The sequence below is a fragment of the Manihot esculenta genome, chromosome 2 (genome assembly GCF_001659605.2).
Source record: "Manihot esculenta cultivar AM560-2 chromosome 2, M.esculenta_v8, whole genome shotgun sequence".
Classification (NCBI taxonomy): Eukaryota; Viridiplantae; Streptophyta; class Magnoliopsida; order Malpighiales; family Euphorbiaceae; genus Manihot; species Manihot esculenta.
The window spans coordinates 7,365,251-7,383,116 of NC_035162.2; the positions used below are offsets into that span (position 1 = coordinate 7,365,251).

General features: G+C 33.2%; 3 protein-coding genes across 4 annotated transcripts; 1 reads left to right on the forward strand and 2 right to left on the reverse strand.

Annotated features, from left to right (window-relative positions):
- Positions 1-224: 224 nt before the first annotated feature.
- LOC110609467 (sugar transporter ERD6-like 6) lies at positions 225-5,252 on the forward strand. The gene is made up of 18 exons (XM_021749050.2): positions 225-736; positions 848-910; positions 1,001-1,090; positions 1,293-1,352; positions 1,439-1,504; positions 1,591-1,656; positions 1,738-1,813; positions 2,088-2,152; positions 2,253-2,345; positions 2,545-2,625; positions 2,718-2,802; positions 3,535-3,581; positions 3,760-3,822; positions 3,957-4,016; positions 4,150-4,215; positions 4,300-4,359; positions 4,707-4,821; positions 4,962-5,252. The coding sequence occupies exons 1-18, from the start codon at positions 548-550 to the stop codon at positions 5,072-5,074; spliced, it is 1,458 nt and encodes a 485-aa protein (XP_021604742.1). The 5' UTR covers positions 225-547; the 3' UTR covers positions 5,075-5,252.
- On the reverse strand, positions 5,214-7,869 carry LOC110609468 (putative aminoacrylate hydrolase RutD). 2 transcript variants are annotated; one of them, XM_021749051.2, is made up of 4 exons: positions 7,148-7,869; positions 6,343-6,432; positions 6,192-6,259; positions 5,214-5,501 (listed from the first exon to the last, which is right to left on the reverse strand). In XM_021749051.2, exons 1-4 carry the CDS (start codon positions 7,820-7,822, stop codon positions 5,366-5,368), a joined length of 969 nt encoding a protein of 322 aa, XP_021604743.1. In that variant the 5' UTR covers positions 7,823-7,869; the 3' UTR covers positions 5,214-5,365. The 2 variants fall into 2 exon arrangements, with proteins under 2 accessions (XP_021604743.1, XP_021604745.1); XM_021749053.2 differs by having other exon boundaries at positions 5,414-5,549.
- A 2,765-nt stretch (positions 7,870-10,634) lies between these two features.
- Positions 10,635-12,550, reverse strand: LOC110608738 (GATA transcription factor 18-like). Its single transcript, XM_043953758.1, is given in 3 exon segments — positions 10,635-11,195; positions 11,198-11,278; positions 11,500-12,550. Coding segments are annotated over 3 exon segments (750 nt in total). The 5' UTR covers positions 11,956-12,550; the 3' UTR covers positions 10,635-10,982.
- Between the last annotated feature and the right edge of the window lie 5,316 nt (positions 12,551-17,866).

Sequence of the window (17,866 nt, forward strand, 5' to 3'; positions counted from 1 at the left end):
TATAAATGAATAATTTATTTGTTCATATAAAATTAACTGTAGACAAATATTACCGTGAACATTGTACTTTTATTTATTTTTAATTCATTTGTCTACATAATTAAATATGGATTTTTTTTAAAAAAAAATTCACATGCATTGTGATGGAAATAACATTTTCTATAGTACTAATCTGCATATAAATCTCCACTCGGAGATTTCTTTATATATATAAAAATTAAATAATAGTAAGAGTTTAAACGGAGAGGGCTTGGAATGGCCGCCTTTTATGAAAACATGCATAAAGTGACAAAACTTTACTGTTTGTATTCGGATAATTATATGCAAAAACCCAAACAGAGCACAACTCACACGTCGACCGTCAACTGAACACAGATGTTTCTTCTACATTTGGTAAAATGCCAACTCATCATCAGCACCCACCGTTTGAAATCCAGAAGGAGACCAGTCTCCGAGAAATGCCTCTGTGTCAAAAACTTCGAAGTTGATTGCCTTGTCCTTACATCATTACTGTTTGATAATTTGCCTGAGAGAGTAAAACTGCACCATGAGTTCCAGGGAGGAGATCGATGATGGACTTAGGAAACCTTTTCTTCATACTGGTAGTTGGTATAAAATGAGCTCCAGACAGTCCAGCATGATGGGCTCCTCCACTCAGTTTATCCGCGATGGCGCTGTCTCCGTCGTCCTATGCGTCCTCATAGTGGCTTTGGGTCCTGTCCAATTCGGATTCACTGTAAAATATCCTTACTTTTTTTTTTCTTTCTATTTCACTTTTTTTTTAATCTGTATATGTAACAGTGCCAGTCAAGTACATTTGATTTGTTTGTTGCATCTCGTAATATAGTGTGGATATTCTTCGCCTACGCAAGCGGAAATCATCAGCGATCTTAAACTCTCAATTTCGGAGGTTTGACTTTCTGGGTTTTGAATCTCATTTCTTATCTTTCAGTTTTTTTCTTTTCTATTCCTAGTTTAAGTTTGACTTGATTGTGTGCAGTTCTCTGTGTTTGGATCTTTATCGAATGTTGGCGCTATGGTTGGAGCTATTGCTAGTGGTCAGATTGCAGAGTACATTGGCCGCAAAGGGGTAAAATATCATATCTGGATAGTTTCCATTTTAAGACATTATGGAAAGATTCTACTAATAGTGCTAGAAATATTAGTCCTTTTCATATTTGAAGTAATGATATAACAATTCGTTAACACAAGGAAATTCTTGCATATTTGTCAACAACGGCAGTTGTTTAACCAATGGATGATAATTGCTGCATTGTTATGTTAAATTGCAGTCGCTCATGATTGCCGCAATCCCTAATGTAATTGGATGGTTATGCATATCATTTGCAAAAGTAAGTGATCATTAGATTCTTTGAAACTTCTTGGTGATTTATCTGTTTCCCGTTTGAGCTTAGATTTTTTTTCGCTGCTTTTGCAGGATTCATCATTTTTATTCATGGGAAGGTTGTTGGAAGGATTTGGTGTTGGTATAATCTCATACACAGTAAGCCTAGATACTTTCGTCATTTTTTTCCTTTGGATCAGTATCCCACTATGGTCCACTCCACTGATAGCTCTGCCCTTGTCTAGGTGCCAGTGTATATTGCTGAGATATCACCTCAGAACTTGAGAGGAAGCCTTGGAGCTGTTAACCAGGTTGGTTGTGATTTCTGATTCATAATATCTGGGTTCTTCTTGATAATTTTGTTGATGATAATAAATTGCTTTATCTAACAGCTCTCAGTTACTCTTGGAATCATGCTGGCTTACCTATTAGGACTTTTTGTTAATTGGAGGCTGCTTGCAGTTTTAGGTGAGTCCCTAAAAAATCCCTCTTTGGGCTTGTACCAGTGCGTCAAGTCAGGAGGTATTAGGGCAACAATTGGAGACTTGGAGTACATTGTTGAAAAGGAATAATTAACAAACCATTATCATTTATAAAAGAGACAAGTTGCTTTCAATTTTTTGATGCAGTACATTTTACTAATCCAGTTTCTTTTACCTTTATTTACTTAGCTAAATGTTAGTTATGAGTTGATAATTTTATGAGTGAATGCTTTGATTTCTGCATCCCTTTTAATTTGCAGGAACTTTGCCTTGCATAATATTAATACCTGGCTTGTTTTTCATACCCGAGTCTCCTCGATGGCTGGTATGGTTCATGTAATGTTATTGCAATTTTGATATCTAGTAATTTTGTTCACTTTTCTCTTTATTTTCCTTGTTTCTTGATCTGGGAATATGGGTGCCAGGCCAAAATGGGGATGACAGAAGATTTTGAAGCCTCTTTGCAAGTCTTACGGGGATTTGATACAGATATCTCTGCTGAAGTGAGTGAAATTAAGGTATGGAACCAAACTTCTGTTACACCCACCCCCACCCCCCCATCCCCCCGGGCCCTATTTTCTTGGTTGTGTGAGCGTGCTTAGATCCACTTAGACATATAGCTCATCTTTGCAATCAAAGTCATTGAAAAAGATTTCAAATTATGAAGAAGGATGTGCTTATGTTCATCATTACTGCTTCATGGTGTATTTTGTGCAGATGTCTGTAGCATCATCAAGCAAAAGAACAACAATACATTTTTCAGATCTCAGGCGAAGAAGATATTGGTTCCCTTTGATGGTAGACTGGTTTGTTTTGGAATTCTGATTGGTTTTCTGATGTTATTTTTGGAGCTTTAAGACTCCAAAGGTTGATAGTAATTTATGCTGTAGGTAGGAATTGGATTACTCATGCTCCAACAGCTCAGCGGCATCAATGGGGTTTTATTCTATTCCAGTAATATCTTTGAAAGTGCTGGTATGACCTTTACACACACACACTCTCTCTCTCTAATCTTGCCTTTTAATTTTCTCTGTGGCTGCTTGCTAGGCTGGCTTATTAGCTGTGTATTAAAATTTTTAAGCCACCCATATTTGACTATGTAAAAGAAAAAGGTTTTTGAAATGAGTCAATAAATATGGGACTAATCTGCTGTTAGAGATTACCTAGGAAATAAGTGTAATTACACAACACAACAACTAAGTCTTAATCCCAAACTAGTTGGGGTTGGCCATATGGATCCTTTGCCTGCCATCACTATTCAACTCTGTTAGCACCATCTCTACATTAATATTCACTTGTATATCCTTTTATATTACTTCCCTCCATGTCATCTTAGGTCTAATTGTACATGATATAAATCTTTTAGTTTTAAGATTTTCTTCTTGTTGCTCTCAGTTATGATCTTTGTGTCGAAGCTGTTTCAAAATCTACATGTAGTTTAATACTTCTTTTGATATTCCATATAACCTATGATACTATGAAAAGATTGGATTGTTTATTTTAGGTTAACTACATCACACAATATTGCGACAGGGAAAGTTCCCAATATGCTTCGCTATTCAATATTCTCATCCCAAGTGAAATTATTGTTAAAATGTAAATATAAGAAAATATCCTGAACACTTTAATGAATATTGTAGTTTCTATATTTCCCTTGCGTTGTTCACAATAAATAATGATAGTTGATAAGTGGCTGTAAATTGGCAGGGGTTACCTCAAGTAATCTGGCTACAGTTGGAGTTGGGATTATTCAGGTAAGAATTCAGGTGATATACTCAATGTTATGGTTCTTTGCCAAAAGCTCAGCTTAAGAGTTGGTGTAGCCTCGTGGTCTGATAATACCAAGCAAAGAATTGTTAGATAGAGAGAGTGAAAAGGAAAAATTATGGAGCCTGCCTAAGCCATCAAATAAGATGTGATTATTTTGTCTAGGTTCTTGCCACTGGAATCACTACATGGTTGGTGGATAAAGCTGGACGCAGGATTCTTCTTATTGTAAGTACCCGTCAATTGATTTGGTGATTCAATGAAATGAAAACAGGACCTTTGGGTATGTGTGTGTGTGCGCGCACGTGCACGTGTGTGTATATATATATATGATGTTTAATTGAATCACTTAATAAGTGCAGATATCTACTTCTGGAATGACTATTAGCTTGCTTCTTGTTGCAGTTGCCTTTTATTTAGAGGTTCGTAAAGCCACAAAGGCTGTTATTTCCTAACATTATGTTTGTAAACATTTATTGATTGTCAACCATGCTGATGTATATGGAGCAACTTTGGATGCCTTCTTATCCGTTTTCTTTTTCTACATCTTAACAGGGCATTGTCTCAAAAAATTCCCATTTGTATAGCATTATGGGAATGATGTCACTTGTGGGGCTTGTGGTATGGTTTATATGCTTTGCATGCACATGCATGTGCCCGTGTTTATGCTCTTATCTATCTGATGAACTACTGCTTATTATGTAGGCCATGGTAATTTTCTTCTCCCTTGGACTTGGAGCTATTCCTTGGCTTATAATGTCCGAGGTATCAAAATTTTGCTCTTTCCCAATCATAATTTCATAACATGCAGAATACTCCTGAGGTGCATAAAATCTTTTCTTTAACACATAAGAGAGTGTTTTTTCTTTCTTGGTATCCTGTTGACTTTTTTTGTGTTAAAGAGACAACTACAAATGTCTTTAAAAACTTGTTTTGAATTGTGGTTGGTAAAATGATTAATTTATTATGGATGTAGTAGGAGGATAAATTATGCATGCAAATAATGCATACATTATCAAAATTTCATCTGATGGTGTTTGCCGACAAAATTCTACTAATATTGTGATATACTAGTTGCTAAGACCTCAAATTTTCTTAATCATGCATTTCAGATACTCCCGGTGAATATTAAGGGCCTTGCTGGCAGCGTGGCAACATTGGCAAATTGGCTGACATCCTGGGTGGTTACAATGACTGCAAACTTGCTGTTGAGTTGGAATAGTGGAGGTCTCTCTCTCTGCCTCTCTCTCTCTCTGGCCACCACAACAACCAATGCACACCAGAGCACATTTACTGTGTTTGTACATATGTTTCACATGTAAGGAGTGTTTATAATGCTAACTAACAGAACTGCTTCACTGACACAGGCACTTTTACCATATATGCGGTGGTGACTGCTTTCACTGTTGTTTTTGTGACTCTATGGGTACCTGAAACCAAAGGAAGAACCCTGGAAGAAATACAATCATCCTTCAGATAAAATGTTTGTGCAAGATTGCGTTGTCTGCTTTCAACTAAATCATTTATTGATGCAAATTAATTGGATTTATGTTTACCAACTTGCATTGTATGGTATGTTGTTCCATTCTTCAACTCTTGATTTGTAATACTCAAAAACGGAGAAACAGAAATAGAGGTATTCAATACATTTAATGGTATTGTTTCTCCCCACGGAGATGGGAAGTAATAAAAATTATGAATGAAATAGTAACATAATAAGGTGCAGACTGCAAATACAAGAAGGATAGGTTGAAAGATGAAGGCCGAGTTTTCAATTATGTACTTCAACGCCTTGCAGGGAAGCAAGGAATTGTTTAAGACGACGATTGTAGACACATGGTCGCTCTAGGTGAACCAGGTGACCTGCCTTCTTTATTCCCTGAAATGTTGCATTTTCTCCCAGTTGCCTGTAATCAATCTCATTTCAATAAAGCTGTTCGTCTACGGAGGAGATGCTATTAAATAATATCACGTAAGCCATGATAATTGTAAATATATATATATATATATATATATATATATATTTTAAATTTTTTTATAATTCTACTACATATTATAAAAATACTAATTAAAGTTTTAAATAATTATTAATTCTAATTCATCATGGAAAAACTATTATTTCATAACGAAAATAACATCAATCCTATCCCAATCAACCTTGAAACTTATTTCTTAACCGTCATTCTCTAAAATAATTTTTTAATCACTTTTAAGAGAACACCTAATATTACTTGTCAAATGAACTAAAGAGTGTAATCATGAACCCTAAAATAATTATTATATGGGATATAATTGAATTTTTTTTAAAAAAATATTAAATTCTGTTGGCAGTTATCTTGGCTTATGTGGCATTTTTACAAGGCCATAACTTGGCATCACCATTAGTAAATTAATGGTTTTGTTAATGTTAGTAATAGTTTAAAACTATATGGCTTAATAGAAAATATTTAAAATAGAAAGTGAATTGCAAAAATTTGTAAAGGATAATCTGAAAAACTCAGTGTTATATAATTTATCTCAAATGATAATCCAGTTTCAGTTAATGATCTATATTTGTGGGTGAATATAGGAAATGAGGAGTTAAAAGAGAAGCATACTCTTTCATGTTGTGTGCGAGTTGGAGCTTGAAGATTTGGTCATCCTCACCCCATAGGAGATGTATCTTCTGTAAGATTATACACCAAATGAATGATTAAAAGCCACAGAGATAGAGATGAACTGGAAGAGCAATGAAAAATTCTGCATTACTTGAGAAAATCTGGGGATGGTGGGGTCTTTGTTGCTGATTATTAATCCCTCGAGGAGTTCAGCTCTCTCTTCCCTGTTGGCGAACATCACCTGTAATTTTCCAATTACTTTATTTCTGAAGATATGACATAAAAGATTTGTGGGTTTCAATTGGATCCACAATTTAATACCACGTGCTTATTTAATGCTGTTTCCCCAGACTGAGCTCACCAGTGGGCAAATACCCAGCTTGTCAAGTGGCTCGTTGCCTGTGATCTTTATTTTAATAGAATCATTTAAAAAAAGAAAAGAAAATAAATTGTAGCTTATGGGTAATGATTTTAACACATTAAAAAAAGTGTAAATATAAAAAAATTATTAATAATTTTGATGGATATGAATAAAATTATATTTATAGAAAAAAGGGAAGTGTTGTAGCCACCTAGCATGCACAGTATTTATTTTCTTTGTGACTGTTCAACCGCCTTACGTAAGAGGAATCAGAATTTCTGTTTGGGATGCTTGACTTATTGTTCAACTACATTGGATAATTTGGAAGTATTTTTCTTATTTAGTGCTAATAATTAAATTTAATTAATTTCAATTTTGCCTTAAAAAAAAAATCCAATGTGAGAAGGAAAATCATAATAACAATTTTGTTTCGTTTTAAAATATTAAATTTTGTACTCATATTATTAACTCAATTATTAATGCTTAGATTATAAGATTATGTTAAGAAAAATTATAATAAAGCAATTAAAACGATTTAATTAATTGATTAACCTTTGGAAATAGTTTTCTTAAAAGAAAAGGAAAGAAAAGTAACCTCGAGGAAGTCCTTGTGAAGCCGATTTGGGAACCAAAGCTTCTTGTAAGTAGCAACCGAAAGAAGAGCTTTAAGACCCTTAACAGAAGTTGGCAACAAAAGCTCTGATGAAGATTTGAACCCAAGACTACTCAATGTAGCATTGCTGATTGAGTCGGTCATGGCCAAGATCGAGCCAGACACAACCATGGCTTGAACCAACTCAGGGTACAACTCAGCCATCTTAAATGCCACCATACCACCATAGCTAAACCCCACCGCTGTACACTTGTCCACTCCCAACTTCTTCAGACCCTTCACCAATGTTTCTGCTTGAAAAGTTGGTGAACGGTCGGTTTTATTGGTGATGGAGCCACCGAAGAAGAGAAGGTCAGGGATATAAACCGAGTATTTTTTGGTTAAGGCACCAACTTGGAACTGCCAAGTGACTATACCCTCTGCAGCAAAGCCATGGACTAGAACCACTACAGGTTTGGTTGGTTTATGCAAATGCAAGGAGGTTTGAGTGTTAATGGTTTTCTCACCTTTCCTGGGTTTCTGTTTCTTAACGGCCTCAACTGGAACCCAGAAGTTCATGACTGTGCCTGGCTCGATGTCCACCGCGTGAGGTTCCACTCCTGCCATTTTCATTAGCCAATTCAACATGGGCTTCTGAGCTGCTACGAGGTTCACCATCTCTTAGCACTGTGTTTGGTTCACGGGGGTATGCAGAAACTGAGAAATAATAATAAGAGACATTTGGTGTTGGGTTGTTATCTGTTGCCATTAAAGTCTGTTTTGATAATGATGGGTCCTTCCTTAATTGCTGAAATATTTAATTGATGCCAAATGAAGAGTTTAAGCAGAGTTTTCTTGCACGTAATGTTGGTATATGTTTCCATTAAACATTCATTTGTGCAAAAAGGTTGTTTGATTTTGATCAACGGCACTGCCTACCCGTCCCCTACATCTCATGTCGCCTGTTGACGTTCAATGTTTGCTGTCCTATTCAACGTCAATGGCTTTGTACTACATGTCTGACATTTCTATTATCACCATTATAAGTATTCTATTCAACATAATATTCTAAAATTTTTTAGAGTAAATTACTTTTTAATTTGTAAATGGAGCAAAGTCAAGAGCATTTTATATTAATAAAATTGAAACGTATATGATTCATTTTAAAAGCAGAAACAAATAAATATCAAGCTGGGGAAAAAATAAATGAAAGAAGAACAAATTAAGGGCATTTTTTTGTGATTTAATTTAGAAATCAAGTTTGGTAACACCTATTTGATTAATAGGTTTTGCAGAGATTGTTAGATGAAGAGTAAAGGAGAATAATTCAGGGATTAGAAAGTATTTTCTCACACTCTCTTCCATCAATCTTAAAATGCCATTGCAGCTGCAATTCAGCTTGGTGGCTGGCAAAAGTTGCGGTGCTGGTGTTTGGTTTCTTTTGGAGATGCATGGGAGCATTGGTGGTTCTTTCATGGGGAGAGGAGTGAAAGAATGGAGGACGATTGTAGTGGCGAGGTTCAGAGCGTTGATGATGGTATTTTTTAGGAATTTAATTGCTTTTCAATTTTAATTATTGATTTAATAGATTATATGAAATGGATAATGTTGAATTTGAGAGAAATAAAATATAAAGATGAAAAATGATATTTATTTTAAAAAATTCATTAAATCGTTATTAAATTTTTATTTCATTAAATTTCTTTTTTAAATAAAAATTGAAAATTGAAGAATAAAATATGATATCTCTCAAATTTATTTAAATGCACGGGTTATTAGACTACATACGTGAACGTTAAAATTTTTCGGCTTTATATAATTAATTATTAATAATTAAAAAACCTTATAAAAGATGATAGTAAAATTTAATTTATTTAAAATTTGACTAATAAAAAGCATTGCAGTATACTTTAAAAATTGATAAAATGAATAAAATATATAACAATATTTTAATAAATTTTCAAAGTATATGGATGGATTTATTAATAATAGCAACTATCCAAAAACGTTTATGTAAATGTGAAAAGAAATCAACAAGAGAAGTGTTTCCAGTTTGTGTTTTCCGCATTTTTTCCGTCGGCTTTTGGGATGACGAGGAAGTGACTAATAGCTTTATTACGATCACGCACTTAGCCTATGCTTTCTCTAGTCCTGGGCTTCAGCCTGTTATGTTGTTTCTTTTTGCGTAGGCCGAGCGTTGTTGGACTATATCACTTTTGGGCCTCACGACTTGTCAATCATTGCTTATCAATAACTTTATTTTGTTAAAATAATAACAAATCTAAATCACGCAAAGAACTTTTGTCTTCCTTTTTTTTTCAAAAAAAAAAAAAAAAGATAAAAAACGGGATGTTTATAATTTTATCACACTTAATTACTTTATTTGTTTTATATAGTTGTTATAATTATGCAAACTCCCTTTTTTTTATTTTATTGTATTAAGTAGATACTATGAATTTATAGATTTAATTTAAATAAAACTTGTCTATTTAAATTTTAGAAAGTGGAATTTAATATTTATTAATAAGAGAATATATGTATCAGAAGCATTCCATAGTTTATATTTATATAAAGCAGGTTGGATTTAATATAAGTATTTTTTGAGAATCTCCATAGTGTTTGATGTTAATCTTGACAAACAAGATTTAAATAGAATGAGGGCGGAGGGGGAGTTTTGTCTTAATAATGGTATAGTAATAGAAAAGTGGAAGCAAGCCTCGATCTAATGAGGTTTTTGGCAGTGTGAAGCACATCACATGCACGACAACAATTCATTCTCCTGCTCCTTGGTAAATGTTCAAATCTTATGTTTTTTACCATACACATTAATACTTTCACTGCTTCATCACGTGAATAATTATACTTTCACAATCATTTCAATTATTCTAATCCATACTCGCTAATTTATATTGCAAAATATATTAATTTATTCCTAAAAATTTCATTAAATTCAATTAAGAATAAATTTACGAATATTTATTTTTAATTTTATTATTATTACAAATTTATGATTTCAAATATTAAATTATAATTTTCAAAATGGGTTGACCGTTGTGTTATTGCCAATGGTGGTGGGAGAAAAAGGAGAATTCTTAAAAAAGAAAAAGACGAGCAAGAAAAACCAATGAGAAAATGCCAGGTAATGCATTAGAGGCCAAATTGACGGTCAAAAAATGAAGAGACAGCTGCAGGAGTAGCAGGACAAAACCCATTTCCGTGGTCCGAACACCACAGTAAATGATTCAGAAGGCGACACTGATCTCTCATCATCATCAACTTGGTCATTGGACGATCAGTTCAACATCTCTCAGTTGTGAAATCCATGAAAAACCTTCACATTCAGGTAAAATTTTCTGATCCTTACCATCCCATTAACCGATTCAACGGTTCAAACTGTAAGCTCAAGAAAGAAACTCAAGTAGCAGAAGAAAAGCTTTCTCCTTCAACGGAAACAGAATATATGTTTATATATTTAAATAATAATAATAAAGTTTAAGAAACCTGATTAAATAAAAAACAAACTAACAACATAGAATTATCCCGTTTTCACTCCATCCATGAACGATGGAGAAAAATAAAAGTAAGGAAACAAACCAAACAAAGAAGAAAATTTCAACAAGCAATAAAGATAAAAAGAAAATTGAATTTTACGAGACTAGACCATAAACATCAGGTCCATCACCATCAGGAACAGCTTCAACATCATCATCGTTTCAAGTTTTAGTCGTCACTACATTTTTCATGATCTTGACCGTTCTTTTCTCGTTTTTGTTCTTGCTTTTCTTTTGATTTCCTTTCACTTTTTTTTTTTTTGTTTTTTTTCCTTTCAATTCTTTTTTTATCTCGTAAAGTCATGGACAAGGCTTGGCCTGTCTGCGACGTTGAGTCTCCAAGAAACGAAAGGAATGCTCGTATCAGAATCTCGATCGCTGTCTTCTATGAACCTGAATTCATTGGCCGGAGAGTAGCATGGCATTTTCTGGGTTTGAACCCATGAATTGTTTTGATAAGCGTAGTGCTGGTCCATTGTTCCTGGTGATGATGCACTTGCATATTGTTGTTGCTGATTGCATTTGCAGCTGTGGCTCTTCTCTCTTCTTTCTTGAACCGAATTCCACATGCATTGCACAGTGACTGCAAGTGACATCAATTAATATGTGATTTGAACTTAGATTTTATTAAAAAAAGATTGCAGATCAACAAAGAAATAAAACCAGTTAATAACAGCTCTATTTTTTAGTGAAAATGCAGAAACTTGTCAATGCCAACTTCACTAATTAATATTAGAACTGGTATATATTATTCTTACAAGGTGAACCAAATGAAATTCTACAAATTGAGCTCAGTTAGCATACCTTGGGGCCTCTTGGGCCGTTTCTCCAAAGCGGAGTTGAAGTGGTGTCACAATTGGCGCAGCGGCGAGCGAGTAGAGGATCATTATTGGTGGAGTTACTGTTTGCACTAGAATTGCTTCCACGGCTACCTTTATGGGCATGGGAAGCATAAGGAGCAGTTTTATTGGTTTGCAGAATATCCCAGCAGAAGTTTGACATGCAAGAACTAGGGCGGCGTTCATGGCGGCTTCTTTTGTCATCATCTTCACTTAAACGAGTGGATGGGGTTCCTAAAGAGAGAGTACAATCAACTGAAGATGAAGAAGAGGCAAAAGGATACATGTCTGCTTCATCGAAAGAATTGTTGTGGTTTGGCATGGAAAAGAGCATGGTGAAAGAGTTGCTTTGGCTATGAAACAGACCACATGTACATTGACCCATCATATTCCCTTGAGAGCTACAGCACCTATGCATCATTTCTCAACTTCTTCTTCTTCTTCTCCTTCACTCAGTTTTCTGTTAATTGGGATTGCCTCTATAACGCCACAGATCGGATGACAAACTATATATGAAGACGAATGAGGGTAAATTTGGTTGGAGATGTAAGTGGGGACGGTGAATTTGTAGTTAAAAAGTGAGTAGCAGAGATAGATAAGAGTACGAACTCAATTAGTAAAGAAGAGATAGTTTGCAATAATATAGTTTTTGAACAAGAGATCACTGAGAAAAAGAGAGAGCTGATGAACGGTACGAGAGGGGTTGAGAAGAAGTGTTGTCTGTTAGTTTTATAGGCTAATAAAATGGCGAAATACCAGTCAGCACCTGCAGGCTGCAGTCACAACTTGTCGTGAAATACAGATGGTGAGAGATTTATATATATACACACACGTACATTGCAACTAAGAGACGACAGAGATGGACCCAGTTTGCATGTCAAGAGAGAGAAATTAAAAAAAAAAAAAAAAGCCCAAGATGAAAAATAGAAAGACAATATCGAGTCAGCCAAAGTCAGTTGAGGCGGTGATACGAGCAATGGGGTCTAGTAATAAGTACTTACTGTTTGTAACTTGTAGTGAAAAACTTAATTCTCGCAGTTCAATTTATAGCATTTTTCAAGAGAGAAGAAAATGTTGGTTTTGGTTATTGTTATGGGCGCTCCAAACAAGGATTAGAGGAAAGGGGGGGGCAGATGGGTTGGTCATTGGGTAGTCAAAAGAACCCACGTGACTAGCGGGAACAGTCTTCCATGGATCTGCCTTCTCCGATCACGAGGACACACACACCTCCCCTATTGGCATTAGAGAGAGAGAGAGAGAGAGAAAACCAATACATGAAAAACCTCTGTCCGTATCCGTATCTCTGCCCCTCTCTCTGCCCGGCCTCTGCTTCTGCCTCTGCCACTGCCAGCCTCCCAAGGAAAATGGAATAGTCCCCATTTAATTTTCTCTCATACGCGCCTTTTCACTGCTCTTCTGTCGACGCTCCTTTCACTATTACATGATCAACCTGACATGACAAAATACTTCTGATTTCACGATCCATTCTCTTCTCTCTTCCTAATCACTTTCTATATTATGGGGTTATTTCGTTTCAAACTGTGTCGTTTACAACGAGTACGCTAAAATTCAAAGGGAAAAAATGCATTTTGATAAAATCATGCGCTAGAGACAAGCAAATTTAATTTTATGATTAATTAAAAATGTTACAATTAAAATTAATTCAACCTACTGCATGGTTTTATACATAAATGTAAAAGAAATTTTGATAGATTGGTGCACATGGTACATGTGAATATCAAATCATTGGGTAGGTGCAAAAAGTAAACTTGGAGGGCATTGTTGTAATAATAAAATAGTATAGAAGACGCATCATAAATAAATCCTGCATATCCTAGTCACTTTAAACAAACATGGAATAATTTCTACATTTTTTTTAGCACTATAGGGATACTGTGGTAAATTATCAATACAATTTTTTTAAAATATAATTAATCTATATTTTGAATTTAATATATAAATATATGGATTTTTTTATATAAAAATTATATGAATTTTACACAATTTTATTGAATTTAAAATGAATCAGATTTAGGTAAATTTTTTACTCCACTTTCTAAGTCAGATTGGACCGTGAAAGGAAGTGCATGAATCTTAAGCCCGATCTGGCCTCAGCCTACAAAAATAAAGAGGTCTAATCCTCATGTCACTAGAACTCAAAGTGATCCGATAGGAGTGAGTTCTCTCATTTTTCTCTTTGTTTTTTTTGATGATGTTATTCAACAAGACAATCATAATATTCGTGGTCTACAAGGTAGTCTTCCAAGGCGTCCATTCTCATTTAGAGTCCAAAATTATGGATGTAGATATACAACCAAGCTTCGAAGACTTGAGCTATAGCTGCATGCCACCAAATGAAAATTTTCAGTAGCCCGTACCCAAGCAGTGGAATCACGTGAACACGTATATATTCATCTTCATAATTATATCACCCTCATGCAAAAGCAGCTAGCTTCCACTTCACAATCACACCAACCCAAAAAGCTAATCTTGCTTACCACTCTATACATATACATGCTTTGTTAATTACTCGTATGTTTCATTCTTCAAATTTTTTTATTATATATGAAAATAAAGCAGTGTTTTGACTGAATCTCTAAAAGAGTGTCTGCCAATATATACTAGTAGATACCAGTAGCAGTGGTAGTGGTAGTATAATAATAATAATAATAAGAAGAAGACTAGAAGAGATTTTGATGGGAGATAAAGAAGGGGTTAAAGAGAGGAGAAAAAAGGTCATTCCATTAGATACTCTGCAATGATCAAAGCAACCAACAACTCTTCTCATTGGCATAGTACAAGAAAGCAAGAGAGAGATGGACAGATCTGGAGTCAAAGATGGAAACTCAAAAAAGAAGAAGGTAAAAAAAAAAACAAAGAGAAAAATAATAATAATAATAAAAATGAGGAGAGGAAACAGTGGAAAAAAGAGAGACCCCACAAGGGTAAGTATGATGGACAAAGGCGAACAAATTCCTCATAAACATCGACCCCAAAAGATTCAAAAATTAAAACATCAAAGAAAGAGAGAGAGAATCAGATCGTCTAGAAATTGGTGACTTAGAGAAGCAAGTTTGGACAAAGAAGACGACCACCGCTTTCCAAAAGATGCTCTTCTCTCTACTCTCTATTCGCTTTGTAACCCACGAAACCACCAAAATCTGCGATTACTTCAAGGCTTTAATTTTACTCTTATTATGCCTAATCCATTTATTCTTTTATTTACTTCTTCTTCCTTTTTCCACCCAACTCGGCCTGTGCTTTCAAATCTACAATGCAAAAATTTGCAAAATCTTTTTTTTATATACATATATTTTCTTGTTTTAAGATTAAAAAAAAAAGTTTGGTGTGTGGTTGACACGAGGGGTGGAAGAGAGTGATGCTTGGTATGGCCCAATGGGTATAATTAAATTGCAGTAATTAATGAAGATCTATGCTTATACCCTTTTTAATGAAACTCTGGGATTTGCCTAATCATCCAACCCAAAGCAAATAATTAAGGATTCACACACACACACATCAAAAATTATTTACGTACACAGTGTTACATGCTGATTAATCATGATGTTTTGTGGCTCGTTGGATTTGGTGGGTCCCCCTTGCTTTTTCTTCCTTTTCCAAGGCAAGACCACTAGGTGCATTAAGCATTAAGCAAGCAGGTGATCGATCGTATCTGATTATAAACCAATAAACCATAGCAATAATAATAATTAATTATAATAAATTAATACCCATTATCAGTAATCAAGGTGCCACGTGTGATTTGCATGCATGTAATAGTAATATGGTATGTGGTTATGGAAGAGATGAACTTTGGAAGGAACAGTGCTTTTTGAGCACATAAAAATAACACAGCTATTCCTCAAAAGAAGCAAGATACAACTGGAATGTCTCTCTTTCTCTGATCTTAATTAGGGTTTTTATTTTTATTTTTTTTGTGGGTGTGGGAAAAGGGATTTAGGATTGGTCTAGTGATCTTGTTGTTGACGATATCTTGTTTGACAGGAGAAGGGTAAAGAAGTAATATTTAAGTGAGTTTCAGAAAAGAAAAAGAAAGTAACAAAACCCATTAGACCAAGGTTCAATAAAAGCAGAGTTTGAAGCTGGATGAGAAACCCTAATAACCCGTCCTAAATTTAAATTAAAAAAAAAAAAAAAAAAAAAACTTCTTGTCAGTATCATCGCATCCTGAGGGTCATTCGTAACCTCTAATTGTCTCCCCTAAGGAGGTCTAATCCACTACAGACTAAACACACTTTTAACTTTCCGCTTTTTTTTCCTCATTCAAATAAAAATTTTAAATATTATATTCGATTTTTAATTATATAATTGTGTAAATTTAAATGATTTTTTTAATAATTTAAAATGGGTTTATATTTAACTAAATATTATATTTAATTTAATTGTGTGAAACTTACCTTGTAATAGTATTGGATTCCTGAGCATCTAATTTACAATTCTTTATAAGCAACTAAGCATTACAATTCAGTCAAAAAGACAACAACTATATCTTGTAAGCTCTTAGGAACCAATCAATTAGCCGCAATCAGTTTCTTTCCAACTAAAAAGGGAAAAGAAATAAAAAGTCATTTAGTTACTTGAATTTAATTTTAGTAATTATTTTATTATTGTGAATGAGTATTTAATTTCTCAATTTGTTTGAGACCTACGGTGGATTTCAAATAATACCCTTTTTTTATAGATTGATTAACATAATTTAAATTCATTACTATAGTCAAAAAAAGAAAATATAAAATTAATTTTTTAATTTTGTTATCATATATATAAAATTACATTTTTAATAATCATTTTTTTATAAAAAACAGTGCATCATACGATTCACTCGACACTTGTTGATTAATATTAAGAATGCCTCAAATTTGGGAGAGGTATCAAATGTTTGATCAGTCATAGCCTCACCCTTTACGTAAACCATTCTCTTTTTTTTTTTTTATAAAAAAAAAATCATATATTTATTCTTTATACTTTGAATCTCTTTCATTCTGAACTTTTGCAGGAGGAGAATGTACAGTGAGTAATGGCAAAAGCTCTCTAAAATTCTTATATAATATTGATATTTTGGAATCTGAATTCTGAGCCTTACATCACGAAACCATTACTACTGATGAGGAACAGTAGAATAACAAAAGCAGTAGAGTTTGGACGAACCTTGATCAGGTGGCAGAAAGCATCGTAAATTTAAACCCAAGCACTGCCTCTGCCTTGTCGTGTAAGATTTGGCATCTCAAAATCATATGTATAGAATCATCACCCCTTTCTTAAATCTCATAATATCTCTCTCTATTTAGCTTACCTTTCGTTTCCAACTGCCAATTTTGCAGATTCGGATTGGATTTTGCCAGGATATGCCTCTCTATATAAATATAAATTTTTTAATTGAGGTTCAAACTCTACACTTGGTAAATTTTAGTACACAACTCACCAAATATTATCCATTCTCACCATAAAATCAAAATAATATTTCAAAAGAATTAAATAAAGTGAATAGATAAAAAAATTAAAATTCGAAAGATAGTAATTTTATTTTATGTGATATTCTTTTTTATATTTTCAAAATCATTTGATAAATATCATGGTTAATTATATTTTTCAAAATAAGTTGATTAGTGGATTAATTTTTCTATTATTTTTATAATAATCTAACTAAGAAGTGCACATATCAGGTGGCGATTTTGAATTATTATTTTTAAAATTTTAAATGTTAAATGTAAGAAACAATTTTTAAACATAAATTTGTAAATTTCATAAATAACGTTTTTCAAGAAAGATATTTATAAATATATGTTACATTTATAATGAATAATAGAAAATTAAAAAATCTTAGAGTAATTTAACTTTTTAATTTAACCGAAAATAATGACAAAATGTCTTAAAATTATAAATTTACAGATTTTAAATTCTTAATTCATGCATTACATATGCTTTTAAATAACTATTTTTTTTTATACGAGGTAAAATTTTAGTAAATGAAATTTGCTGATATTTAGATAAAAAATTAATATTTATTATGATAAGTAGATTTTACATGAAAAAATAAGAATAAAAAGAGGACAATATTTCAAGATTTTTATTTTTTGAATTGTAAAAAATAATTTATATTTAAAAAATATTTTCTAATTAAATAACTTACTTTTCATTATTTAATTATAATTTAAAATATAAAAAATTAATATATTTATATATAATAGTCTAAATAAGACTTTTAAAATACAGAAAATGAATTTTCTTTCAATTAACAAAATATTTTTCGTTTATAATACTTTAAAAATAGAAAAAGCTGAGGAACCCATTACAAAGACATTTTTAAGTTT